The sequence below is a fragment of the Momordica charantia genome (assembly GCF_013281855.1).
Source record: "Momordica charantia cultivar OHB3-1 chromosome 9 unlocalized genomic scaffold, Mcharantia_2.0 BLBB01000009.1, whole genome shotgun sequence".
Lineage (NCBI taxonomy): Eukaryota > Viridiplantae > Streptophyta > Magnoliopsida > Cucurbitales > Cucurbitaceae > Momordica > Momordica charantia.
The window spans coordinates 11,795,661-11,823,590 of record NW_028275167.1 but is presented as its reverse complement, the minus strand read 5'-3'; the positions used below and the strand labels follow the sequence as shown (position 1 = coordinate 11,823,590).

The following is a 27,930-nucleotide window of genomic DNA, read 5'->3' as shown; positions in this document are numbered from 1 at the left end:
TAAATATTGTTTATAAAATCGAAGAGCCCCGCCGCCACCGCCGCCACCAACGCCCTCCCTCTTTTCCGTTCTGCATATTTCCCGCTCTTCCAATCTTTCTCTCTTCGATCAAATTTTCATTCTCATCCAAATCCCATCTGTTTCATCACAAATTATGATTTCGACCTTTGATTGCTGCAGCAACTCCGCCCTCAATCTCCCTCACGGCCCTTCATTCCTACCCAGCAATCCCTTTCATGTCCGCGAATTTCGTGTATTTCGACGTCGGAGACTCAAGAATCAGCACCACCGCGCCTTCACCATCCGAAGCCAGTTGAACCCATTCGAAACCCTTTTCCATAACTTGGTTTCCCAAGTTACTTCCATCAATTCCTTAGAACTAATCGCTCCAGCTCTCGGCTTCTCTTCTGGCGTTGCTATTTACCTGTCCAATGTGGTGTCTGCAAAGAATTCCTTGGTCTCGGATATGGGCGAATGGATTTTGTTATCCAGCCCCACGCCGTTCAACAGATTCGTGTTCCTTCGCTGCCCCTCTATTACTTTCCCCGGAAGCGACCTTGTGGAGGATGTGAGTGAGAAACTGGTGAAGGAGGAGAGGCATTTTGTGAGGCTTCACAGTGGGAGAATTAAGGCCACTACTGGCGGTGATTCTTTGGAGCACAAATTGACGTACCAAAGATTGTGTATAAGCACCGAAGACGGCGGGGTAATTTCATTGGACTGGCCGTCTAATTTGAACTTGAGGGAAGAGCACGGTTTGGACACCACGTTGTTGTTAGTTCCGGGAACGCCAGAAGGGAGCATGGATAGGAATGTACGGTTGTCTGTGATTGAGGCTCTCAGGCGAGGCCTTTTTCCGATAGTCATGAATCCTAGGGGCTGTGCTGGTTCACCTCTTACCACCGCACGGTAAGCCCACTGCCCTCTTACTTCTTTGCTTCTCTTTGTCATACATAGATTGGCTGGTGGATTGGCTAAGTTTCCTTTTTATACAAGGAGTTTTGTTCTGACTTGGATAGTTTTGTTATTGCAATCATGCTATATTAATATTTTGATTGCTGCGTTTTGCCTCTTCAAACCAGTTTTTACGAAAGTTCTTGTAGCATTAGCTAGGAGTTTCTGATTTATGCTATAGGTATGATGGAAAAGCATGTAGGCAATACTGAGGAAGATTGAGGCTTTGCATTCGGGATTGGATGTGGAGGTCGTGAAAGAGGAGGTAGAAAAGGATACGGATCTTGCCAAGATTATTTAGCTACTACAGACAAACTCGTCAGCGTCCCCAAGTACACACTCCAGTTGGGGACTCTTCTCTCTACAAAGATCACCTTGCACTCACAAAAAATTCATCTCTTATACCAATCGTGTTGCACATGCGAAAAACGGCTAAGTTTCCTTCTTATACAAGGAGTTTTGTTTTGTTTTGACCGAAAGTCACCCATCCTATATTTGAGGTGACTTACAGAATCCTAGCTATATCCTCTTAATGACACTTTAGAAGGGGTTTATTCGGATGAAATGGTTTGATGATGAAGGATTCTTGAAGTTGTTTCTAAATAGCCTCTAGAATTTTACCCAAGTCATCATGGAAGTCTCTATTTGTAATCACTGTTACCTCCTTCCAAGCTATTTTCCTCACCTCTTTGGGCATCTCTGGTTCAAGCGTTTTCTTTTCCCCAGCAGCTTCATGGAGAATCCCTTTCTCAACATTTGTCTCTCTTCCGAGCTTTCCGCTTTATTTTTTCCATTGAGGAAGCTTTTGATATCTGCCCATTTAAAAGATTTTTCCTTGCAGGAACGAGACGAATAAGTTTTTTTTTTCCCTAGCATTCAAGACCGTGTTATGACAAAAAATCTTCTCAAGTGCGCCTCAGTTAACCCGACTATCCTCCCTTTGTGTCTTTTATCAAACTTGATCGGAAGTCTTATTTTCGACCTTAGTAGACAGCTTGATTGATGTCATCTTTTTTTTTTTGATAAGAAACAAAGAGTCTTGTATTCAAGATCAAAAGAAGACCGAAGGCAAACAGAACAGCCTAGAGGCAGAGGGTCGAGGGGACCCTCCCCAAAGAAACTATACAATCAAGGAGTTCCAACTTTGATAAATCAATAAGAAACCATAGTTACAAAAAACCTTCTTATGAGTCGAAGCCCACCAAGAAGCTATATTCTTAATATTCACACTAAAAGAGTCAAAAGAGGCCTCTTTCTCTTCAAAAAGTCTATGGTTTCGTTCCTTCCAAAGCAACCACAGAAGAGCTCTAGCTGCACAATTCCAAAGAACATACGCTTTTCCTTTGAGTCTGAAGCCTCCAAAACCTTCCGCTACAAAATCGTCAATCTTCCTAGGAACATTGATAGCGAGGTCAAAGAGAGAAGCTAAGTAGTTCCACGCCTTAGTAGCAAAAGCACAATGAAGGAAGAGATTATCCACTGTTTCCGCGCTATTAATGCATATAGTACAAACTGAAGAAGAAATGGTCCAATGAGGAAGCTTTTTTTGGATTTTATCAGCGGTATTAGTTCCCCTATAGAAGAGAGTCCAAAGGAAGACCTTCACCTTTTTAGGAACCTTGAAATTCCAAATAAAAGATGCAGTGGCAGAATTCAACTTAGGGGAGGGGGAAGAGATGGCTAGAAAAGCAGATTTTACTGTAAAGGTGCCTCTGCTATCTGCCTTCCACCCGAGTGAATCTCTACCTTGGCCAATAACCACTCCTTCAAGCTTGCTAGTGAAAACTGCCCATCTCTCCATTTCTCTATCAAAAAGGTTCCTTCTCATGCCCACATCCCATGTCATGGCCTCTGTAATCCAGCAATCGGCAATAGACTTCTCTTTCTTGGTGGAGAAACTGTACAAGTCAGGAAAAGAAACTGCCAGAGGAGAAGAATCGATCCAAGGGTCTTCCCAAAATCTCACTGTTTCCCCCGACTCCACTTTGAAAAAGGAGAACTTACAAAAATCCGAAGATGTTCTTTGGATATCGATCCACAGTACCTATGGAAGAGTTCTTAGAGGGCTTCGGCCTCCATCCAAAAGGTTCTTCGCCATAAATGGCTGCTATGACCTTCCTCCATAGGCAGTTTTTTTCATTAGCAAAGCGCCATAACCATTTCATGAGAAGGGCCGTATTTCTCTTTTCAAGGGAGCCCACTCCTAAACCTCCCTGTTGGGTTGGTAATGCAGTCCACGACCACCTTACTAAGTTCCCGATGGGCCTATGTTTTCCACCATTCCAGATGAAGTCCCTCATGAGCTTCTCCATCGAGGAGATCACGGACTTGGGGGCCTTTAACATTGAAAAGAAGTAGATAGGAATGCTGTTCAAGACTGCTTGTGCCAAGGTGAGTCGTCCCCCTTTGGATAAAGTCAAATACTTCCATTTTTCCAGCCTTTTATGCATCTTGTCTACCACTGCCTCCCAGTAACTCTGTTTACGTTGATTACCACCTAATGGAAAACCCAGATACATGAATGGAAGTGATTCCACCTTGCATCCGAGAGTATTTGCCCAAAAATTGACTTAAGAAACGTTACAATTGACACCAATCACGACTGTCTTAGCTATATTTAGAGAGAGGCTTGACAGCTGAAGAAAGATTTGAACAACTCCCCACCAATTCTCCATATTCTTGTGAGAAAAATGACTAAACATCAACACGTCGTCTGCATACTGGAGATGAGTCACTTCAAGACCATTGGAGCCTAAGGAAAAACCCCTAAGAATTCTTCTTTCGTTGCAAAAGTGAATTAGCCTACTCAAGGCATCTCCCACTATAGTAAAAAGGAACGGTGAGAGGGGATCCCCTTGTCTGATCCCTCGTTTCGCCAATATCTTACCTCGTGGTCTGCCATTAATGATCACTGAGAAGTTTGTAGATGAAAGGCAGCCTTGAATCCAGCAACGCCATTTAAGACCGAACCCTTTCGCTTGAAGAGCGGCGTCAAGGAAGGTCCAATCTACTTTGTCATATGCTTTCTCAAAGTCTAATTTGATGAGGAGCCCCTTGTTCTTTTCCTTCTTCCAAACTTCAATCGACTCTTTGGCTACTAGGATGGCATCTAGGATCTGTCTTCCTTCCACAAAAGCTGCCTGTGTGTCATGAATAATGAGGGGGAGGACTTTTTTGAGCCTACTCGCTAGAACTTTTCCCAAAATTTTGTAGAGAGAAGTAACCAAGCTGATAGGTCTATAGTCCTTCACCAAAGTTGGATGAGTCTTTTTAGGAATAAGGCAAATATAAGTTTCGTTTGTCCTTCTGTTGACAATTCCGTTCTCAAAAAAATCATGGAACACCTTCAAAATATCAGGCTTGAAAATGTTCCATGCCTTTTTCATGAATTCGTTGCTCATCCCGTCCGGACCTGGAGATTTGAGTGTGCCCAAGTCTGCCACAGCCCTCTTAATTTCTTCTTCTGTAAAAGGATCTTCGAGCTGGAGTCTTTGAGCTTGTTGTAAGGGGGACCAATTCAGATTTTCAATCATGTGGCACCTGTCTACTGTCATGGAGTATAACCCCTCGTAATACTTGAGAATTTCATCCACTATCTCCTCCTCTGAAAATAACTTTCGACCGTGAGTGGAAGTTAGTTCACCAATATAAGCCCTATTCTTCTTGTGTGAGGTCCATCTATGGAAAAAATGGGAGTTTTCGTCCCCTTCTTCCAACCATCTGATTTTCCCTTTCTGCATCCACATACGTTGCTCTTTAATGATAATTTCCATTAACTTAACTTTTAGATGTTCTCTTCTACAAATCTCTTCGGGAGAAAGGCCTTGAGTTTCTTCTTTCTTATCTATATTATTGATTGATCTCGCCACTTCCGTCTTTTGTATACCAATGTGACCAAATTCTTCCTTGTTCTAGCGGATGAGGGCTCCCTTTAGGCCTTTTAATTTTTCCATAAAGCCATAACCAGGCCAACCTGTCATAGGGTGATCGTTCCACCAGGATTCAACCAAAGGGAGTAACTGGGGAGAATCTAGCCAAGCGTTCTCGAACCTGAAAGGAGTGGGGCCCCAGCGGGAATCCTCAGATGCCAACTGGATAGGGAAATGATCCGAAGTAGTTCGATACAGTCTACTAGCTCGCTGATCTACAAAAACATCCAGCCAGTCTTTAGAAAGTAAGAATCTGTCTAAACCTTGATAAAGTCGGGGAGTCTCTGAAATTGGACCACGTGTAGGAACCATTGACAAGGGGAGGGTCCACTAGATTTAGACCTTCTATAAGATTATTAAAATCTTTCATACTTCGAGTGATACGACCTTGATTCCTGCACTGTTTCTCTGAAAGCCATCTAGCCACATTAAAGTCTCCACCGATGCACCAAGCACCTTGGCATAAGCCTGCCAAATCTTCTAATTCCCTCCAGAAGTCGGCTCTACCTCTAATGGAAGAAGGGCCATAGACCCCTGTAAACCAACCGTTCCTGCCATCAATCAAACTAAACTGTAGAGTAATGGTAAAAGAGCCCGTCACCGGACTAGAGACAGAGACCTTTTGCTCATTCCAAAGAACTAAAATACCCCCTGATATATCTTCCGCATCAAGTGAAAACCAACCCACGTGTCTAGAGCTCCAAATGGATCTAACCAGCCACCGATCGATAGAGCTCTTCTTTGTTTCTTGGATACAAACTAGATCTGGATCCGATTTCTGGATCAGATCCTTCACGAGGGCACGTTTTGAGGCCGCACCCAATCCTCTCACATTCCAAGAGACGATCTTCATTTAGAAACGGAGGGACCCGTATCTATACTCTGCTTAGCTAATATCGCTTCATTCTCCTAAGTAGCAAGCAAATTTCTAACCTCTCTGCTGTCGGAAGAGTTCACATTATTACCCTTTCCAGAAGCCTTCCCCTTTTTGGGAATGGGTCTAATGCACATATTGTGCTCCCACAGCTCCATCACCATGTTTTTCGTAAAGGAAAAAACCTTAAGAGTGGTGGGATCTTTGCACCTTTCCTCTTCTTCCTCTGTCTTATCCTCGTCGGGGGCCTCTGGTGGTTGACTTTCTGATAGTTCAAGATTAGCTACTACTAACTCTGTACTCTGTTCCTCGAGAGGATCCTCTATGGACTGTTCAAAGCAACTAAAGTATCCATCTGGTATTTCTGAAGAGAAGTTCTCAACAGGGGGACTTTCTGGTCTTGGGCATTCCTCACTAGACCAGGAGGATTCTGATGACACTTCTAATTGTTTGCCTTTTTTCTTAGCGTTCTCAGCGATTTCTGCATTTCTGGTTTGCTTTCTCTTCTCCTGACTTTCCTCTTCCGTCGTAAAAACTATCCCTTTCTTGAAATTTGGTGAGCCCTTTTGTCCTTTTTTAAAAACGACCCTTCTCGGTTGTTGTGTGGCCTCTGTTGCTAAAGTACTTATACCTTTTTTTAGAACGCCTCTTTAGTGATAGGTTCAGAAGCCTTTTGCTTGTAACGGCTGTTTTTTCCAAAATTGGTCTCTGGCCTTCTGGGCGCGTCAGTGGGTCCTATTTGAAAACTGTGCTTTTGTACCTCAGTTGCTTCTGTTGTCTTTGTCATGGTGTGTCTCGAGGTTGTGCAGTCTGTTACCAAAAAGGGGGAGGCAATAACTGTTGGGTAAAAGAACCCATCTTCAACTCTCCAAAGGTCTATGAGCTAGGGCTTGGTTTCACCGCCGGACCTCCGTGAAACTTTGCAGCTGCTTCCGGTGAGAAACTGCCGTGGACTTTGGCTTCCTTTCCTATCAACCATTTGACATCTTCGAAGGTCGCTGTCTGTGCTAGGAAAAACAAACCATCATCTTGTATCTTGATACCAGCTGGGATAAAGCCACAATAATTTCCTTTAACTCTAATTGCAACATCCATACATTCAATTCTCGTGGCATTCTAATCGGCAAACTCAATAAAACCTCCGAAAGTGTCACCTATCTTCCGAAAGAGTTCTTCACTCCATAAATGCAGAGGGATATTCCTGAACTTTAACCACCCCCCATATGATGGGACCACTGTGCTAAACTCGTGTCTTTCCTTGTTCCACCTCTCCACCTTAAGAGTCAATGCACCGAAAGTTACCCAACCTTTGTTCGTACAAAGGAGTCTTGCTAGCTCTTCGTTTGGGCATTTCAGAATGGCCTTGTCATCTTGTCACAGCAAGAAGGAGAAGAAGGCGGGTTAGCTGGAGCATTGTTGAGGGCAAGACTAAATGAGCAACAGCAAGATAGGGAGAGACGGGAGAACATTTAGTGAGAAACTCATTTCTTTGCTACTTGAGTATTGCTAGAAAAGCCTCCTTAGTATACCTTGATAATGGAAGTACACTAATATAAGCATTTAGATGGTTTTCTAAGCGATTTTTGGTCATTGAGATACCGAAGGAAGTCTAGTGTAGTTATTGTAGGTCTTGGTCGACATTGACAGCTACATCTACCACACCAGTTAGATGGCATCCTCGGTGTAACTTAGATCGTCAAGATACATTAAAACAACCATCTAACATATAATAAAAACACTCCCTAGTGTACTTCATAACAGAAGTACACCAAGGTAAGCCTTATAAACCATTCAAACGGCTTCCTTAGTGTGATTCTGGTTCTATGGATACGGGAATGACGAATGAATAGCCCATTTGAATCACGAGATGATTCTCTTAGTTGTTTCCTCATGAACCTACCCAAAAGAACAAAAACACGTTCTTTTTCACCAAAAAGATGTAGAAATGGCATTATGAATGGAGGAAAATCATGGAGCGGAAAGTTTTGGCGGAAATTTCAAGGGAAGAAAATATTTTGAGAAGGAAATACGAAGGGATGAGAGGCCTACTATTGTGGATTACTTGGGCATATTAAATAGAATGCACCAGAAGGTGGACCAATGTGTATGGTAGAAGTATGATGCACACTTTCCTATTTGATTTGATGGTTGAAGTCTTCTATTTCCTTGTTCTAGCTACCTTGGGTCATTTTAAAAAAAAAAAAAATTGGTTAGGTTTCTGTCCCCTTCATACAAAAGACCTGATCCAAATGAAGTATTGGTCTTTAGGGCTGTGTGGAATGAGAACCATTCGCCACCCCCTAGTGCCCTCCTCCTCCACCCAAAACGGAAAAAAAAGAATGAAAAGAAACAAGGAAAGATTATGGAGAGAGAGATGGAGAAATGAGAGTGATTTTCAGAAATTGCACTGGGGTTTCTAAATACAGTGACTATCTGATTTCATACTTTCTCATGTGAGGTAGAGAAAAAAGAAACTGATAGTAGAACTCCTTAATTACTCTATTTATGTAGGTTGTTTTCAGCTGCTGACAGCGATGATATCTACACAGCTGTACAGTTCATTAGTAATGCAAGGCCTTGGACAGCGTTGATGGCCATTGGCTGGGGGTATGGTGCAAACATGTTGACCAAGTACCTGGCAGAAGTCGGTGAGAGAACACCACTTACTGCTGCAACATGCATTGACAATCCCTTCGACTTAGAGGAGGCCACCCACACCCCTCCATATCACATGGCTATTGATCAAGACCTCACTGGTGGACTGATTAATATTCTGAGATCTAATAAGGTTTGTTTTTCCTGCACCTGCTTGTTCCCTCATTTAAATATAGTTCAATGTTTATGAAGATATGAAACTTCCATTGTATTTTTGCTCAATGAAGTATGCTTTGTATTGTGTGGCAATGTATGCCTATGGCTTTGTGGTTGTAGTTTCTTACTGGATACTGATAGTAACTGTTGTTGCTAGATGACTTTTTCAATCTGCAGGAACTATTTCAAGGCAAAACAAAAGGCTTCGATGTGGAAAAGGCTCTCAAAGCTAAATCTGTACGGGATTTTGAAAAATTAATATCTAGTGTATCTCATGGTTTTAATTCTATAGAAGATTTCTACTCAAAATCAAGCACAAGGAGTGTGGTTGGGAATGTGAAAATCCCTGTTCTTTATATCCAGGTGCATATTTTACATGGGTTTTTCTTTAAGTTCTGCTATTAAAATGATGAAAAGATATGGTAGATTTTACAAGTTCTATATTCTATTTATGTATACATATCCATAAAATTCTAATCTTGCCGTCCCATTGTAATGTATTATTACTTATTTGACAATTTTAAGAATAAAAAACACCACGGCTAATGAGATTTTGGAAAGTGAAATCATTTTTAAAATCTAGTTCAATTGAAGTTTACTGTTTTGACTCTGTATGTAAGCTAAATAATAATAACGAATATTAAAAAATTAGCCAGGTCTCTCCTATTTTTACAGCATTGTTGTATCTGCGGGAGTAAAATAAGTTCACTTCATTATTAAGGCATCCTAAATAGATGACTTAGCGAAAAAAAAGTTAATGTTTTAATATGATTGAAAATGCAGAGACTTTGTACGCGATAAAACATCTTACCATTTCATGTTTAAAGTAGTTCTGTTTTCAATGAGTTATATTTGTTTGATAGTTGACATCTCTTCCCTCACCACTTCTTTCTCACACATACAAACAAATCAGTTTTATAACTGGTTAAACTGTTGAAATTATCAGAATGACAATGGATCAGCTCCAATATTCTCAATTCCACGCAATTTAATAGCAGAAAATCCATTTACAAGTCTTCTGTTGTGTTCTTATTCGCCGCCTAGTGTTATCTCTAGCATGCAACCTGTTCTATCTTGGTGCCAGAAGTTATCAGTTGAGGTAATGAATATTTTCTCTCTGTGAGCTTGTAACAAGTTAACTTATTACATTGTCTGCCAATATATGGTGAGTCAATTGTTGGTCTTCACTCAGATTTGTTGAATTTAACTTACTTTATTTCATTTTAGGGGATTGAAATGTACATGTTAGAACTTCTCAACCTCACTTAATGTTTATAGAACTTTGAGTTCATCTACGAATTTAGTGGTTCCTAGCTGAAAATGAAAGCACCTCATTTGAAGCTAGGGTGAGCATAGGAAACCGAAAAATCGATCAGACCGACCAAAATTGACCGACTGACGTTGGTCGGTCGGTTTGATGACAATTTCGTTGGAATCGGTTTTCCATAACAAAAAATCTATTTTTAGTCAGTCGGTTTGATTGGAAAACCACTTTTCCGACCGACCGAACGATTCATTGTATTTAGTATTAAAAAAAAGAACAAGAGCATACTGCATTAAATGCAGTCTGCCGTGCTACTGCAGTCTAGGACTGCAACAGCTTTGGAAACCAGCGGCCATTAATGGCCGTTGGTTTTGAGGCACCTTTTTTTTTTTTAATATTTTAATTTATCAACTTCTCTGACATCCTCCCACTTTCTTTCTCTCTTCCCTCCCCTCCATTCTTCTCTTCTCTTTTTTCTCCAGTGTTCTTTTGTTTTTTTCTTCCACTTCCATCTCTCCCATTCTTTTCTTTTCTTCCTCCCATTTCTCATTGTGCATCCCACCCTCACTATCGTCTCCCCCGTTTCATAGCCCACGGTCCCTGTCCCTTCGTTTTTTTTTTTAATTTTTGAGTGTCTGTTTTCCAAAAACACCGACCGACGAAACTGATGGCCGGTTAGCCGGCGCAGAGATTGTTAAAAAACTCAGTTTCCAGATTTGGAAATCGACTAGGTCGGTTTTCGGCATCGGGGTTGGTCAAAAACTGACCCCGACCGACCAATGCTCACCCCTATTTGAAGTAGATAAATGGTTGATGTTGTTATTATAATGGTCAGCATTAATTGACATCTTCCTCTCTACTCTGCTGAGAGTTCTCCATAATTCACGTAAGGACCCTGATAACTAAAAAAATCATGGTTTGCACTTAAAGTAGTGTTTTAATTGGAAACTTCCATTTATTTTTAACCTGAAAGCAAATATATCATACCCTTTGATGTAGAGAGTGAAACTTGTCTCCTTGTTAGCCTTCACCTTCCTCTTCGTTTTTATCCGATAAATTTGAAGGTATGTGGCACCTGCCAGTAATTTCTTACTATTCACAGTTTCACACAACAAAGAGTCTTGTTGGTTCTCTATTTCTCTTGATTCATAGGGTTCGGATTTTGAATGTCTTTTCCACAATTTAATTCTACCAAAAACCTTTTTGGTAGGAAAAATGTGGAGTTACGGTGCATCTCTCCTCGCCATATTCTAATTAGTGTATACACATAGTGGCTTACAGCTGTAGAGCTGGGACTCTTGAAAGGTCGTCACCCTCTTCTCAAGGATGTAGATATTGCCATCAACTCTTCAAGAGGCTTAGCTGTCGTGGAAGGCAGAACAGCTGAAGAAAGAGGAAAAGTCATCAGGCAACTAGATTACAACTGGTCAAATGCTTCAAGTGGATATTACTCAACAAGCTTCAGCAAGAAGAACCTTGAAGAGAGTCACAGTAGTAGCCGTACTCACCTAAGATCTCAAAATTACTCGCAGAGCAAATCACAACTTGAGGATAAGGGATCTCTAGAAATTGAAGTTGGGGTTTTGCACCAAACTAGCTCTGTTAGTGCAGATATGGGGAAAGAGGACGAAGTCAGTTCAGAACATACTGAAAAAGGTCAAGTGTTACGGACAGCTGAAGTGGTTATGAATATGCTTGAGATAACTAACCCTGGCACTCTGACAGAGGAAGAGAAGAAAAAGGTAATACTAGACAGCCTTCTCATTCATTCTGTTAAAATTGCTGGTTTCTTCAACTGTCTAAAGTTCTAAATTATGATAACCTTCATCCTTTCTTTACGCTTTATGTTGTGTGAATAAATGACCTTTCACATTTGATTTATTTATTTATCTAATTTTATTTTAAATCTCATATTGTGCATGAAACAGGGGGAAACTGGGGAAGTTCGAAAACTTTTTTGCCCTCGTTATCATGCACTTTTCCTCTTATTTTTGTTATTTTTTTTTATTTAATATCAATAATATTTGTTGGATGGAGAGCATTCCAATAAAAGTTCATGGCATTCATGTTAAGCTTATTTACAAATTTAATTTTGTTTTGATACTATATTACTGTTTAGCTGATGATTGAGATGTCACGCAACAAGCATTCATGTGAGAAAGTAGTATTAAATTATTTATTGTTGAACACAAAGCCTCTTGGCCTACTGTATTGTAGGCCAAACCCTTTGTTCTTTTACACACTTTTTTTTTTTTACAGTTGCAAAAAAGATTGTATAGTTACAAATTTAGTGTTAGTGCTGACTTTCACATCATTACCTTTATATGTTGTTTTTACCTTTTGTAAACCCAGGTCTGCTGTTTATCTAAGACTTTTCTGTGCTATTCAATATAGAAGAATAATCTATATATCTAACATGTACTTCTATAAAAATAAGAACCCATGTATCTTTCTTTTTTTTGTTTAGTACAACCAATTGGGGGACGGGGGGTTTGAATCTCTGACCTCAAGGGAAGGAGTAGGTGTTAATTAATCTCCTGTAGTAAAAAAATGTGAAGCTTTCTTCGTTCATGATTTTTGAAGAATGAATATGTTTTGTATTTTGTCAAGTTTTTCTTCTTTTTTCGGACTGAGTCCATGACTACATATTTCCATTTCCAATTAAAAAAAAAGAAAAGGCAATGAAGCTAGATTTTGCTGGCTCCTCTATGACTCTGTTAGCCATCCATTTTTAAGAAGTTCTGCTGCCTCTTTGTTCAGGTCTTGAATGCAGTGGATAAAGGAGAAACATTGATTAAAGCTCTGCAAGATGCTGTACCGGAAGAAGTCCGTGGAAAGCTTACGACTGCTGTATCTGGAATATTGCATGCTCAAGGATCAAACTTAAAGTTCAAGGATTTAGTTGGTACTTCTCATAAATCCAATAGCACATTAGATCTAAAAGAAAAGACAGAAAAGAAGGTCCGACATGTGCCGGATGCTGAAGGTTCCTCACATATTGCTTCCCCTTTGCATCAGACGGGATATATTAATGATGTTTCAGATGTCTCTGATAGCTATCAACCTACCAAGGACAAGTTTACTGGGGAACTAGAATCTAAGCCTTCTTCCTCTGATAAACACGAAAATTCTATTGATCAAGATGGTTCTCAAGCAGTTGGTATGAATGATGATGATACTACCGGTTCTATCAGGAAGGAGACCAGTGACTCTAGTAATCCTGATCCTAGTGATGACTTTTCTAGGGAAAATACTGCCCAGTATCTTGATAATAGTGAGAAAGAACTAGATATAGGTGTGAAGCCTAAATTTCCGAGCAAGGCTGAACAGATAAGTAGCCATGTTGTAGCAATTGGTGATAATTACGAAGACCGGGGTGGTGGAATTGCCCAATTAGATGACAAGGAAGAGAATATACCCAAGAAAAATGAAGAGAAAGCTCTAGATCCTTCAAATGATAATAAGGTGGTGTCATCTTTGAAAAGGGAGGAAGCACCTTCATCTCCAGGGTCTACTTCAGAGGCACCAGTAGAACCGGAATATAATCCGAAAGATGATAAAAATATGCAACCTGTTGTAGAACATACTAAACCTGTCATTTCCGAATCAAATGTCAACAACTTTAGTGTTTCTCAGGCTTTGGATGCCTTCGCAGGGATTGATGATTCCACCCAGGTTGCAGTCAATAGTGTATTTAATGTAATTGAGAATATGATTTCACAGTTGGAGGGTTCAGAAAATGAAGGTGAGGACAATAAGACCGAGTCCTTATTGGACAATCATTGCTCACATGATGATATGCCACCAGAGAAGAAAGAACGTGGTAACATGGACTCATCTGTAAAGCCTAAAAGGCCAAGTGGTCCTGGTATTAATAATATCTTGGAGAGGAAAGGAGACTCCGAGAATGATGTAACAAGTGGACAGGAAGAGGAGGAATTCACTCAAGAGCCGGTCTCGATTAATGGGAACTATTTGATTAGATCTCAGTCAGCTGCCCAAGCAGGCGAGGATGGAAATGGAAAGGATAAACTCCTTCATGATTTGGAGGGTAATGCGGAGATAAATAACATACCACTATATATGACTTCAAATTTGCATTTGGATTCTGTTCACAATAATTTTTTCTTGAAATACGTTGCCCCGAACATGCCTACTAGATCACTTGATATGGATACAACTACAGATTTGTTGCTCGATTATATTCCAGAAGAAGGTCAGTGGAAATTCATTGAACAACCGGAAAATGAAAATGCTATTTCAACACGTGAAGGAGTGGATGGACAAGTCCACTCGAATTCACATGCAAAATTGAAGAATACTGATGATGCTATTGAGCCACTGTATATAATCTTAGATGGTGAAAATCAGCCAAAGCCAGTTGGGGAATATCAAACAACGGTTAATGGAAACGAAGAAATTGAAGGTAATGACGGATCAAAAGATTTGGAATATTTTGTTAGAACTATTATATTGGAAAGCTTGCAGGTTGAAGTTGGTCGGAGGTTGAGTGCAGCTAACAAGGACTTACAATTGGGTGTTAACAGAGACATTGAACATGTTGCAAATGTGTTGTCAGTGGCTGTTGTATATGACAGTGGCCGTAGGCAATGGATAGGATGTAAAAACGACGGCATCGCTTCCACTGCAGATAAAATGGGTACTCTTTGTAGCGAGCAGCTTATTACATCAATTTCATCTGCTGTTCAGGAAACTGTCTATTTGAAAAAAATTCTGCCTTTAGGTGTTATCGTTGGCTCTAGCTTGGCAGCATTAAGAAAATCTTTTCATGTGACTACACTGCACGACGATAACCAGGGAGAATGCTTGGCTGTTGATCAAGCCAAGAAATCTGGGGAAAGAAATCATGTTGAAGTTAATAATGGGGGAGAGCCCACTCCAAATGTTACACTGACCAATACAGTTTGTGGGGTAGGAGCGGAAACGAGAAATTTAAATAAAGGTACTGTTATGGTAGAAGCTGTTACAGCTGCTCTTGGGGCATCTGCTTTACTGGTACATCAGCAGCAGCAGGTATATGTTGCTTGGAACTTTTTATTTTTTGTATTGCCTTTTACAACTTGATTTGAATAAATCCCGAATCATATTTTTTCAATTGGGCAACATAACTACAAGGATTAAAAATACTTTGACTAAGTAATAAAAAGTCACCCTTTTCAGGCTTTACAGTGTATTTTTCTTTTGTGCACTTGTGCTGCTTATGTGTAGTTTGCCCTTTGTTGTAGCCTTTTCTGGCCTTCTCTCTTTCAAACCAAAAAACCATGAAAGTATACATACTTGCCCTTAATGCATAGCTTCTTGTTGTTCCATGTTCACTTTTTAAATCTCTTCCTTTGTTCTGGCATTATGTTGCTGCTAGTCAAAACTACTGAGCACTGAAGAAGAAAATTATGTTGTTCCATAAATTTAAAATTGACACTGATTAGTACTTCAACATATTATCCTTGGGATTGGGACTAGTGCTTTTTTACTATTTCCTCGCTAGTTGTGTATATTAAACTCGATATGAATACCGTTGTATTTGTATTTGTGCTTTATATGTGTTGCTGAAAACAAACATGCAGAATTCATGCGAAGCTGATAGAACTACTGAAAGTTCATTTAAGTCCAAGGATATAACTAGTCTTCAGAAAGAGCCAGAAAGGCTGGAGCCTGAAAAAAATCATAACATTGTCACTGCTCTTGCTGAGAAGGCAATGTCAGTTGTGCCAACGAAGGAAGATGGTGAAGTGGATCAAGAAAGGTATTGGCAATAAATGAATGTTATACACGTCTTTTTTATGTACTTCTCTTTTTTTCTCTTAAGAATTTTTTCCCTTTCCAAACAGGGTAGTCGCTATGTTAGCTGATTTAGGTCAGAAGGGTGGCATACTGAAGCTAGTGGGCAGAATTGCTTTACTCTGGGGTGGTCTACGCAGCGCAATGAGTTTGACTGACAGACTTATCTCGTTTCTTCGGATTGCAGAACGCCCTTTGTTTCAGAGGTAATTTTAATTGCAAAACTCTACTGATCTTTCCAAAAAAACTGCATTTCTCCATGCATTGAATGCTCTTGTGGCAACTAGCTAATAACTACTTTGATGTTCTCTTGTTCTAGTCAAAGATAAACAAAACTCCATGAAAACCACCTTCTACAAATAAACATAACTACATAAGAAGAACTGAAGATAATTCCCTCCATGGACTGTTATGTCTAATGATTTAGAAAGCAGTTTTGTTGTTGTTGCTGGCATTATTGTTTACTTCCTCTAAGATCGAGCTTAACTTTTTTGTGGCCATGGTGATTAATTTTGAGAGAACTGTTATTTTTCTTCCCAAACAAGAAATCAAGGTCTCCCTGAGTAAAGGTGAGGCCCATTACAAAATAAGGAAACTATCTCCGAAATCTACTCAAGTTAATATAAAAGTAACAAGATAAGCATGTGTGATTACTGATGAAAGTAATAAACAAACGTTTTCACAATGAGTCAAAATTTTAGAAGGCCCCATGATCCATATGAATTAAATAAAATGATTTGGAAGCCTTATAGGATTTTGGAGAATATGTAGAGCGAGGATTTGTTGCTAAAATGCAACATTCACACTGAAACAATCAACACTTTTAAATAAAGTTGGGATCAAGAAATTTGTTAATTGATAAGAAAAGAAAATAATTCTTTCTTGATTATTACAAATGATTGATGTAAGGCTATATAAATAGCAGTCACAAAGAAGAAACTAAAAATAAATTCTTGTCTATTAGGATAAGGAAATACTTACCTATTAGAACAATAAAACCCTAACCTAAATAAAATAGGAAATCTTTAAAATAAAATAAACTATAATTTAACACTCCCCCACAAGCTGGTGAATGAATATTTTCCATTCCCAGCTTGTTAACGAAATGCTCAAAGTTGTTGTTCAATCCTTTTGTAAGAATATCTGCTATTTAATTGTTTGTTGGTACAAATGGTGTACATATGAGGCCGCTATCTAACTTCTCTTTTATGAAGTGTCTATCAACTTCAACATACTTGGTTCTATCACGTTGAGCCGGATTATGTGCAATACTGATGGCAGACTTGTTATCACAATAAAGTTTTATAGGCCCTTCCCATGGAATCTTCAAATCTTCTAAAATAATCTTTATCCACAGTAATTCGCAGATGCCCAATGCCATTGCTCTAAATTCCGCTTCTGAACTTGATCTTGCAACTACATTTTGTTTTTTACTTCTCCATGTCAACCTTAGAAAGTACAATAGCCAGAAGTGGATTTTCTATCGTTTGTCGATCCTGCATAATTTGCATCTGTATAAACTTCTAGATTGAGTTTCTCGCCTTTCTTAAACAACAATCCTCTCCTAATGAAGTTCTTCAATAGTGGAGTATTCGGTACACAGCTTGAAGATGAATTTCTTTTGGACTATGCATAAATTGACTTACCACTCCTAAAACATACGTAATATCTGGTCTCGTATGAGAAAGATATATTAATTTTCCAACTAACCTCTAGTAAGTTTCCTTATTTACTAGAGGACTCTCTTCTTGGTCTGCTGCCAAGCTTTCCTGTTTCAGAAAGTAAGTCAATCACATATTTCTGTTGTGATAAGAATATGCCTTGTTTAGAATAGACTACTTCTATCCCAAGAAAATATTTCAGTCTTCCCAGTTCTTTAACTTCAAACTCTTGGATTAAACAATTTCTCAGTTTATCTTGCTCATTATTATCATTGTCAGTGATGATAATATCGTCCACATAAACAATCAATGCTGTTACTCCCCCTATAGCAGGATGTTTTTTAAACAATGTATGATCTCCTTGACTTTGTTTAGTCCATCTTCCTCATTACTTGAGAAAATCTACCAAATCATGCCCTAGGAGATTGCTTTAATCCATACAACGCGTTTTTTAATTTACAAACTTTATTTCCTGCTTGCTGATACCCAGGTGGAATCTCCATATAAATTTCTTGTTCAAGATCACCATGTAGAAAAGCATTTTTTACATCATATTGTAACATGTCCCATCCATGATTTACAACAAGAGATAGAAGTATTCGTATTGTGTTCATCTTGGCAACAGGTGCAAAGATTTCAAGGTAATCAACTCCATATGTTTGAGTATATCCCTTAGCAACCAACCGTGCTTTGTAACTCTCGAGTGTTTCATCTGCTTTATACTTTACAGTATATATCCATCGACATCCTACAACTTTCTTGTCTTTAGGCATAGTAACCAACTCCCATGTTTTATTTTTTTCTAAAGCCTGCATTTCAAGATTCATTGCTTGCCTCCATTCTTCATGTTGTATTGCCTCCATATATGTTTTTGGAATATTTACCTGAGTAAGGTTAACTATAAAACTTCTGTACTGACTTGAGAGTTTGTAATATGATACAAAGTGAGACAATGGATACTGAGTATAAGTCTGTTTTCCCTTCTTTAAAGCAATCGGCAAATCCAGGTCTGACTCATCATTAGCAGATATTATAATGTCTGACTCATTATTAGTAGATACTATAATGTTGATTCATCATTAATTATTTTCTCGTCAATTTCAGTTACAGGGTTAGATGGTCCTGGTAAGGTGTCTAAGGGTGGTGGTAAAGGATTTGATATAGGAAATGTGAGGTTGGGAATGGGCAAATCCTTATCTTCCAATAATAGTGCCTCCCCCTGAAGATAAGGTGAAGTAAAGAAGCTGGTGTCTTCATTAAAGGTAACATCAGCAGAGATGAATAACCTTTTTGAAGGAGGATGATAGCATTTATATCCCTTTTGAGTGTTCGAGTATCTGACAAAAATACACTTGAGTGCTCGTGGATCAAGTTTACTTCACTGATGACTGTGAACATGAACAAATGCTACACAACCAAATACTCGAGGAGTCAAGTTATTTGTTGTTCGAAAATCAGGATAATATTTTGATAGGATATTCATAGGAGTTTTATGGTCTAGAGTAGCAGATGGTAATCTATTGATTAAATAAATGGTTGTTAACACAGTTACCCCTCAGAAGGATTTAGGAACATTTCTTTGAAAAAGCATGGCACGTATCACATAAAGGATGTAACCAATTTTTCTTTCGGCCACTCCATTCTGTTGAGGAGTGTCCACACAAGACGACTCATGGATGACTCCATTTTTTTGAAAGAAGGATGTTAAGTTTTGATTGAAGTAATCTCGAGCATTGTCAGAGCGGAATTGTTTGGGTTTGATTCCGAATTGGTTTTCTATCATATGAAAGAATGTTTGAATGGTAGAACCAATATCAGATTGTTTTAAAAGATAAACCCATGAGACTCGAGTACAATCATGAATGAACGCAATAAACCAACGAAATTTGGAAACGTTTGGAACATTGGAGGGACCCCAAACATCAGTATGAATAAGAGAGAAGGGAATTGATATTCGTTTATTATTACTAGGGAAGGGTACATGCTTGTCTTTAGTGATTCACAAACTTCACATTAAATTGACTCAGGATTAAGATTTTGGAATAAATTGGGAAACAATATTTTAAGAGCTCAAAATGAAGGATGTCCTAGTCTATAATGATTCAACAAAAGCTTACTTGAAGGATGATGAGTTTGTAAGGTGAAGGACACTGGAACACTAGTCTGATCGACAAGTTCATTAAGATAATAAAGTCTATCTTTTTCATTAACAAGTCCAATAATCTTCTCATTGCCCTGACCCAGTAAAATACAAGAAGAATAAAAAAAATTACTCTGCAACCTAAATCTTTGATCAAATTCTTTACCGATATCAAATTAACAGTTAAACGTGGTATATGAAGCACATTCTTTAAGGTAATGTTTGAATTTATCTTGATGTCTCCTTGACCAGCCACTGTTACCAAGGTACCATATGCTGTAAAAATTTTCTTATTGCTCGGACAAATACTATAAGAGATAAAATGACAGTTACTATTCGTCATATGGTCTATTGCACCAGAATCAATAATCCATGTACAACGTTTAGGCTGAGAAGTTGTACTCGTCAAAGTTACCGAACCTGTATCTTGACTAGGAGCATTATCCAAAGTTTTTAAGAAGCTCCTTAATTGTTTGATCTCATGTATGTCCAACTTTTTTTGTAATTTTGGACGATTGTGACATTGATACCAAGACTAAATAGCAACTCAAAAATGGAGATCCACGCACAAAACTGAAAAATCAGCACTGAACCGAACCGAAAGAGGGTTGAACCGAATCAAAACCAGTTGAATCGAACCAAAATATGCCGAACCGAACCAAATCTGACTGAAACAAACTGAAACCTTTCAAAATGATCCAACAATGAACTGAACCAGATTGAAAAGCACTGAACCAGCCCAACAACGAATTGAACCGAGCCTAAAGGAGCCGAACCAGACTAACCGGACTTAGAGAATCGAACCAACTGCCGAATTGGCTGAACCGGATTAATTGAACCAGACTATATGAACCGAACCTTCCGGTTGATTGAACCGGATCGACCGAACCGACAAATGTTCTGAAGCAGAAACCCTAACAGATGTTCACGACAACCACACTGAGCAGCTGGCAACATGCTGAACAGTGACTGATGGCGACAAAAGTGCGAATGACGGCAAGCAACACGGCAAGACAGCACCCCGATTTACAAATCACGAACGAACCTGCGAACAGAATCCACGAATAGGACAGTGTCGACGGCGACGGTGGTGGAATCGAGCGGCGGCGGGGAGCGGTAGCGACGGTGACGGTAATGCAGTGGGTTGGGTACAATGAAAATGTTCAAAACTTCAAACCCTAATGGGTACAAAATCCTAATGGACACAAAACTCTAATTTGCACAAAATTTTTAGAGGAACTCTATAGCTCTGATGCCATGTTAATTGATAAGAAAAGAAAATAATTCTTCCTTGATTATTACAAATGATTGATACAAGGCTATATAAATAGCAGTCACAAGGAAGAAACTAAAAAAAATTCATGCCTATTAGGATAAGGAAATAATTACCTATTAGAACAATAAAACCCTAACCTAAATAAAATAGGAAACCTTTAAAATAAAATAAACTATAATTTAACAAAATTTAATTTTGGAATATGGATACATTTTAAGACAATTGCCTCTGTTAATTTAATAGTTTATTTTCTTGGAAAGACACTATCATTCGCAATTCAAAATTTTCATTGGAATAAGTAGGAGAGTAGGACTTAGCAAAATGAGAGGAACTAGCCACATAATTAGCATTGTTTTCGAGGCGCAAGGTGCACCGTAAGGCGACAAGCCTTTTGATCGCCTTGAGGCGAGAGGCGATACAAAACCGACGTCTGATTGAAGCGAGGCGCACCTTAATAAATAAGTAAAAATGATATATATAGTGCATAAATTACCTTAAAAAAATTAATACCTGTAGAGACTAAGGTTGGAGAGAATCCAATGTAATGTATCCTCATTATTAAAGTCTATATATATAGACAAATATACAAGGTTGACCTAATCCTATAAGGAGAAGGTAAATGACAAATTAATATTAATACAAGAATATAAAATATATTAATCTACATACTCTAACACTCCCCCTCAAGTTGGTGCATATATGTTAATCATGCCCAACTTGTTAGACAAATAATCTATTCGTGGTCCATTCAACTTGTGTTCTGTGATTTTTGATATCATTGGGATCACCTCAGAAGTTACGATTGATTTCTTCTCAACCATAACAAACAAACGAACTTATTTGAACAAAACGACAGAACCAGACCAAACCAAATCTGAAGGAGAAAAGAGAATCGAACCAAAACAATTGAACAGAGCCAAGTGAACCAAACCAATGGAATTGAAACAAACGAACGGAACCAAAACCGGTATAAATCAACCAAACCAAACCGAAATGTGACGAACTAGACCAAACCGAACTTGAACCAGATGAACCAAACCACTTGAAACCAAACTGGTTGAATTGGACTGCTTGAACCAGATCAGCTGTTTTCTGAAACCAGAAACCCTAAGTGCTACCCCACGACAAGCAGAGGGGCGAAGGCAATTGGCGGTGACGGAAGCGCACGGGGACTGGCGGCGACGAAGGTGCGAAGGACAGCTAGACGAAACCCACGAATAGTAATTGGAAAACAGCAGCGGCGGCGGTGGTCGGTGGTGGCAGCGTCGGTAGTAGTGAGTTGAGTTGGATAGCAATGAACAAAACCCTAAGGGGCACAAAACCCTAATGGGCAAGAAACCTAGAGCTCTGATACCATGTAGAGACTAAGGTTGGAGAGAATCCAATCCAATGTAATGTATTCTCATTATTAAAGTCTATATATATAGACAAATATACAAGGTTGTCCTAATCCTATAAGGATAAGGTAAATGATAAATTAATATTAATACAAGAATATAAAATATACTAATCTATATACTCTAACAATACCAAAATAGTAAATGTCAACAAGATACATAAAACAACCAAATTATATAAGTTTAGTTCCAAATAAAGACAAGCAACGGCAGAGATTGATGGTGGTGAAGGCTTGAAGCCCGTGAAGGTGAATGTCGAGAGGGAGGGGAGGCAGAGATAGGGTTTGGGTCGTGCAGTGGAGGGTGTTTTACAAAAAAAAAAAAAACACATAAAAAATTAAAAAAGAAAAAAAAAAGCAGATCGCCCCCTAAGGGGGCGATCTCCTTGCCTCAGGTGACAGGCGCGCCAAGGCAAGCGCCCGATTGAAGGCGCTCGCCTCGGCACCTTGTGAGGTGCACCTGGGCGAAAACGCCTCGGCTCTCACCTGAGGCGAGCGCCCGGGTTCGCCTCGAAAACACTGATAATTAGAAGCTCTAAAATCTATAATCAATGGAGATGAATCGAGATATCACAGAACATGAGGATAGTTTCCTAATTCTGCTAACATAGGAATACCTGATAATAGTCTTTAGCAACTTCAAGAGTCAGATCAATTTTCTCTATATTAAATTGGTGCAAGTCAACATTTGCACCTGAAGACCATTGGTTGTGAATCACCATGTTTATTACTTAATAGTTTGACAAGATTTATCACAATAGTCACACCTGACACGAGGTTTCTCAATCTCTTTACGTCGATGATTTGGAACTTTATTAGTAGTCAATTCAATCACCGAAGCAGAACCTTCAATAGTGTCGCTTGTACTTACCAAGCATAATATTACGACGAATCTGTCTCGTCGAACTTCAGAAAAAACTTCACCAATTGATGGAAGTGAATTTCTATCAATGATCCTGCATTTGACCTCGTTTAATGCTTGACTAGCAAGGAATTTGTAAATTCGACTATCTTCTAAAATTTTTTGGTAATGCTTAGAGCCTGCCGAGGATCTCCATTCGTGAGTAACAAGAAGGTCAAGCTCTTGCCAAATTCTTTTCAAAGAAATAAAGTATTTTGTAACGGTATTTGTTCCTTGTCGAATTTCACTCAACTTTAGAGTTGATTCAAAGATCTTTGACCGATTTTCCAAATCAGAACACATTTGATTGAGATTGTCTCATAACTTCTTTGCATAGAATAACACATATAGATGGCACCGATCTCCTCATCCATAGAATTAACTAACCAAGTCATTATCATAGAATTCTCAGTGTCCCAAGTAGCAAACAAAGGATTATCTGGAGTCGGTGGTGCTTTTTTATCTATCTCCAGTAATATAGCCCAACTTTCCTTGCCCATGAAGGTACATTCGAATACTTGGAGACCAAGGGAGGAAACTTTCTCCATTAAGTCGAATATTAATAATTTGGATAGGGTGACTGCTGGGATTTAGCTGAGTTTCAGAAACCTCAACATCAAGAGACTCGTCTGTGTCCGAAGTTACCTCGAACATGGCTGTTGATTCAGCCAAGAAAAGCACACAGAAAAATGTCAACTCGGATAAAAAAACCACAATTGAGCAACGATAGAAACATAAAGAAAATTAAGCAATAGAACTGAACCAGTAACCACCACCGGCAACCACTTGAGTTGCGAAGAAACACCAGCGAATTGGACCGACGACAACCACCCGGCGAGTGAAGAACACTGTGGCGTGAGCAGTGTGTTGAGGAAACCCTAGCAGAGAACGAAACCCACCGCGAAGATGGTAGACGATCGTCATACAAAACCCTAGCGACACCAGTGGCTGAAGAAGACAACTTTTTAGAGACAATTGCTCGGGTCGGATTAGGATTAGGTTTAGGGTTTAATTTCCTGATACCATATTAACTTTGGTAGGAATAATTATTTGTATTGATTTTCAAATGAAAAACAAGGTCTCCAAAAATAAAGGTTAGACACCATAAGGAAATTATCTCCGCAATCTACTCATTACAGTTAACTTATAAAACAAAAAATATATAATCAATATTTACAATAAATGTTTACTAAAAATATGAAACCAACTTGAGTTGAGATTTTTCTTTGTTAGGTAAAAAAAAAAATATTCATGGTTTTCCATACAAGATCTTTATGTCCCTTTCACCATATTGACCCATTTTTTCCTTCATAAATTGATTGAATTTGTTTACCATTTCTCTTCGTTGTAATTTCAGTATTAAAATTTTAAAATTATGGGTTTAGCTTCTCGTTCAGTTCAATGCATGGATTATTTTTTACCTTTTAGATTTTGGTGCCCTTATGGGACCACTTGTTGGCAAGAACTTCGGATCTCTTGGTCATATAAGTTTCAGAAGTCTCAAATTCGAATCTTAATACCAGAAACTCTTGATGTCTCCTGGGTTGGGCGCAGGTGTCTTTGGGTATAGGGAAGCAAAGCTCCGACTCTGAATTCTTAAAAAAAAAAAAAAATTACTTGGATTTTGGTATTACTTTTTGTTTCAGGACCCCTACATGTACGAGCTTCTCATAATCTATATTGTCTCTTTCGTTTCTTTTATCTAATGGTTACTGATTTACTCTGTTTGTCTCAATTGTTCCATAGGATTCTTGGGTCTGTCGTCATGGTGCTTGTTTTATGGTCACCAATTACTATTCCACTGCTTCCAACACTTGTTAATAGCTGGACCACTAAAACTCCTTCAAAAAATGCTAATCTTGCTTGTCTTTCTGGTCTTTATACTGCTGTTACCATACTTGTTATGCTGTGGGGCAAACGAATACGAGGGTACGAAAATCCAGCAAAAGAATATGGGCTCAATTTCACATCTCGGTCTAAGGTACCATTGTGTGCTCTCTATATGTTGTTAAAATCCAGCAACCACTAATAAGTAATAATATTTAGTTCCTTGCCTGCAGATTCTTAATTTTATAATGGCCTTCTTTGGAGGAGTTGCGGTTCTCTTGGGAATACAATTTGTAAATAGATTTCTTGGTTACACAACTCTCTCATGGCCACCTATTCCATCGTTGGTAAACCTGGTTTCATGGTTGAAGCTGTTTGGGAAAAGCCTGTTGCTGGTTGTTCTTGGAATTGTACCATCAATAATTGTTGCAGCAGTGGAAGAGTTGATGTTCAGATCATGGTTAACTGAAGAAATTGCTTCCGATCTCGGATACTACCCCGGAATTATCATTTCAGGGCTTGCTTTTGCAATATCCCAAAGGTAAAATCTTTTGTATGCTCTGAATCTGATACAGGTTTGTTCCATTTCTGGACTGCTTCCTAATACAGTTAGCCAAATTCAATCTACATGTTCCCAATATTTAGATCATGTGTTACAGATGGAGTTAGAAGAGTCTCTGTTTGGCAATGCAGCCATGAGTGTGTGTTGTGGGATTGAAATAACTGAGATAGATGTCGGGTTTCAGGTCGGTGCAATCGATACCAGTTCTATGGGTGTTATCTTTGGGTTTAGCGGGTGCTCGGCAAAGGAGCAAAGGTTGCCTGTCCATTCCTATCGGGTTACGTGCAGGTATAATGGCATCTAGTTTCATTTTGCAAAAGGGTGGATTCATAAGCTACAAGCCCTCCATCCCCATGCATCGTCCTGTTTGGATTATGGGCATTGACACACTCCAACCATTGAGTGGGGCGGCTGGTTTTGCATTTTCTTTGTTGCTGGCATTCATCTTTTTCCCTAGAAACAACCCCATGGACAGGAAGAATTTGAAAAGGCCAATTCGGGAGTAGAAGATCCATTGTAATTCTTGACCGAAACCGTGGCCTGATCGAGGGAGCGAGTGACGTTGGGTGTTCTGGGAGTGTACTTAAGGAAAAAGTACCCCATGAAACTCTGCAGAGGAATGGGGATATGCCTTTACAGAGGTGTTGTTTCTGGGAGTGTCTCAATTGCTATGCTGTCTATATGTTTAAAAGTGCTGCAGTTAGATATATTTGTATCTCAACAGCTGCCTGCACTTGATATTGTTTTGTAAAGCATTCGCTGTATTTATTCTCACATACACACGTACATTTATATAATAAAAGAAATAAACAATATTTTAGTTTTTTTTCGTTTTAATGAAAGAATATTGTAGTAAGAAATTTGCTAGTCAAATAACCTATCTGGTTTACTGTTTTTAGATTTTAAAAAATAAGTTTAGTGGATAAGCAATTCAATTTTATGTTTTTTTAATTAAAAAAAACCTTTTTTAAAATTCTAAGTAAATTTCAAAAATAAAAAGTAGTTTTCAAATCTTTTTTTTCCCAAAACCTCAACGTTTTTTTTTTAATGCTAACCTTTTTTTTTTCCATTTTTACGTCTCCAGACAAATAAAAATTAAAAATTAAAGAAAAATTAAGACTAGAAGTTTTTCCTCTCTGAAATTTTCCCTAAAATTTATTTCGATTATTAACTTTTATTTCTTGTCTAGCACTAAGGGCTAATTAACATCTACTTCTAAAGTTAACTTTCATATCTTCAATTTGCTGTATTAAAAAAACTTTTATTTTCTCTCTAAAATTGTCATCTTTATTTATTTTTTTTTCTCTTTTTTTTTTGGAACTTTTTTGTAATAATGTTGAAGTAAATTTTGTTGGCAAAATATTACACTCCCCAAACTTACTCATATAATAATGTTTGGAAAATCGTAGAGATGATCGATGCCACTTTAGCATTTCCAACTTGTGTGACATCATACCTTTTTTTAAAAAAAAAACCTAGCATGTTGCCTTTTCAATAGATGACATATATCGAACTTAAATAATTTTGTCACTTTTGTGGGATGGTTACACACCCATCTTCTAGTCTTAAAGGTTTGAGGTTCAAGTTTCTATTGCACAAACCACTCTAAAATATTTAGTTGTTACCATTGCGCTCTTAAACTTTCCGTGGTAAAAATTAAACCCTCAAACTTTCATGTCTAAGCTTTTAAGATTTTTGTTTCTTTCTTTTAAGAGTGCTAGTGCTATGCAAGTTGAAAACGGTGAAGTAGAATGGGTTGTCCCACAATTTTTCAAGTATTATTATCGTAATCAATTTTTGTAGAGTAATATTTTGTACATAAATTTCTAATTTAACATTATCCGAAAAAAAGAAGTCCAACATGTGGGGATATTTCTTTCTTTTATGTCCTAACATATCACTCTAAGTTCTCTCCCTACAAAATTAATATTTTCTCAAATTTCTCTCTAAAATATTTTCTAACTTTTTTTTCCTTTTTTTTTTTAATTTATTTTTCATTAGTAAATATATATCTAAATTCTTTAAATTTTCTTTCATGCGACCTTTCTCTCTTTTTATTTTTTGACAAATATATTTCGAACTTTATATCTAAACTATTTTTTTCACTATAATTTTCTATTTTCCTTACATGCCTTTTGTTCTCAACTCTATTCTATTCGGTCGGTTAGTTTTGATAAACATTTCGATTGGAGTCGATTTTGTAAAATTAAAAATCACTTGTTAGTCTATTCGTTTGGTTGAAAATGTAATTTATTTAATAACTTAATTAAAAAAAAAAAAGAAAAAAAAGAAGCCCGCTGCACACCAAGGTGATTAGAACTTTGATTTTTTATTTTTGATTTTTGATTTTTAATTTCTTCACTCTCTCTCTCACCTCTCCCCTTTCTTTCTCCCTCCCTTTTTTTCTCTTTCCCTCTTTCTCTCTCTCAGTCTCTTCCCCCTCTGCTCTTCTATTCCCTTCTCTTCTTCTCGTTTTCCTTTTTTCCCACCTTTCGTCTCATTTTGTATTGGTTTCAACTAAAATTGATCGACTGCT

General features: G+C 38.3%; 1 protein-coding gene across 5 annotated transcripts; it reads left to right on the top strand.

Annotated features, from left to right (window-relative positions):
- On the top strand, positions 1 to 26,219 carry LOC111016991 (alpha/beta-Hydrolases superfamily protein). 5 transcript variants are annotated; one of them, XM_022292612.2, is made up of 11 exons: positions 6 to 909; positions 8,269 to 8,545; positions 8,746 to 8,931; positions 9,515 to 9,667; positions 11,104 to 11,574; positions 12,593 to 14,866; positions 15,418 to 15,596; positions 15,682 to 15,837; positions 24,752 to 24,986; positions 25,066 to 25,373; positions 25,579 to 26,219. In XM_022292612.2, exons 1-11 carry the CDS (start codon positions 155 to 157, stop codon positions 25,898 to 25,900), a joined length of 5,316 nt encoding a protein of 1,771 aa, XP_022148304.1. In that variant the 5' UTR covers positions 6 to 154; the 3' UTR covers positions 25,901 to 26,219. The 5 variants fall into 5 exon arrangements, 4 of the variants coding, with proteins under 4 accessions (XP_022148304.1, XP_087974113.1, XP_022148305.1 ...); XM_022292613.2 differs by having other exon boundaries at positions 769 to 909; positions 8,307 to 8,545; XM_088117988.1 differs by having other exon boundaries at positions 771 to 909; positions 8,280 to 8,545.
- Positions 26,220 to 27,930: the final 1,711 nt, after the last annotated feature.

Coding starts and splice junctions, on each gene's coding strand:
- LOC111016991 (XM_022292612.2), top strand. CDS start 155: ATGATTTCGACCTTTGATTGCTGCAGCAACTCCGCCCTCAATCTCCCT. Junction 9,668..11,103: donor GCCAGAAGTTATCAGTTGAG/GTAATGAATATT, acceptor GTATACACATAG/TGGCTTACAGCTGTAGAGCT. Junction 15,838..24,751: donor GAACGCCCTTTGTTTCAGAG/GTAATTTTAATT, acceptor ATTGTTCCATAG/GATTCTTGGGTCTGTCGTCA.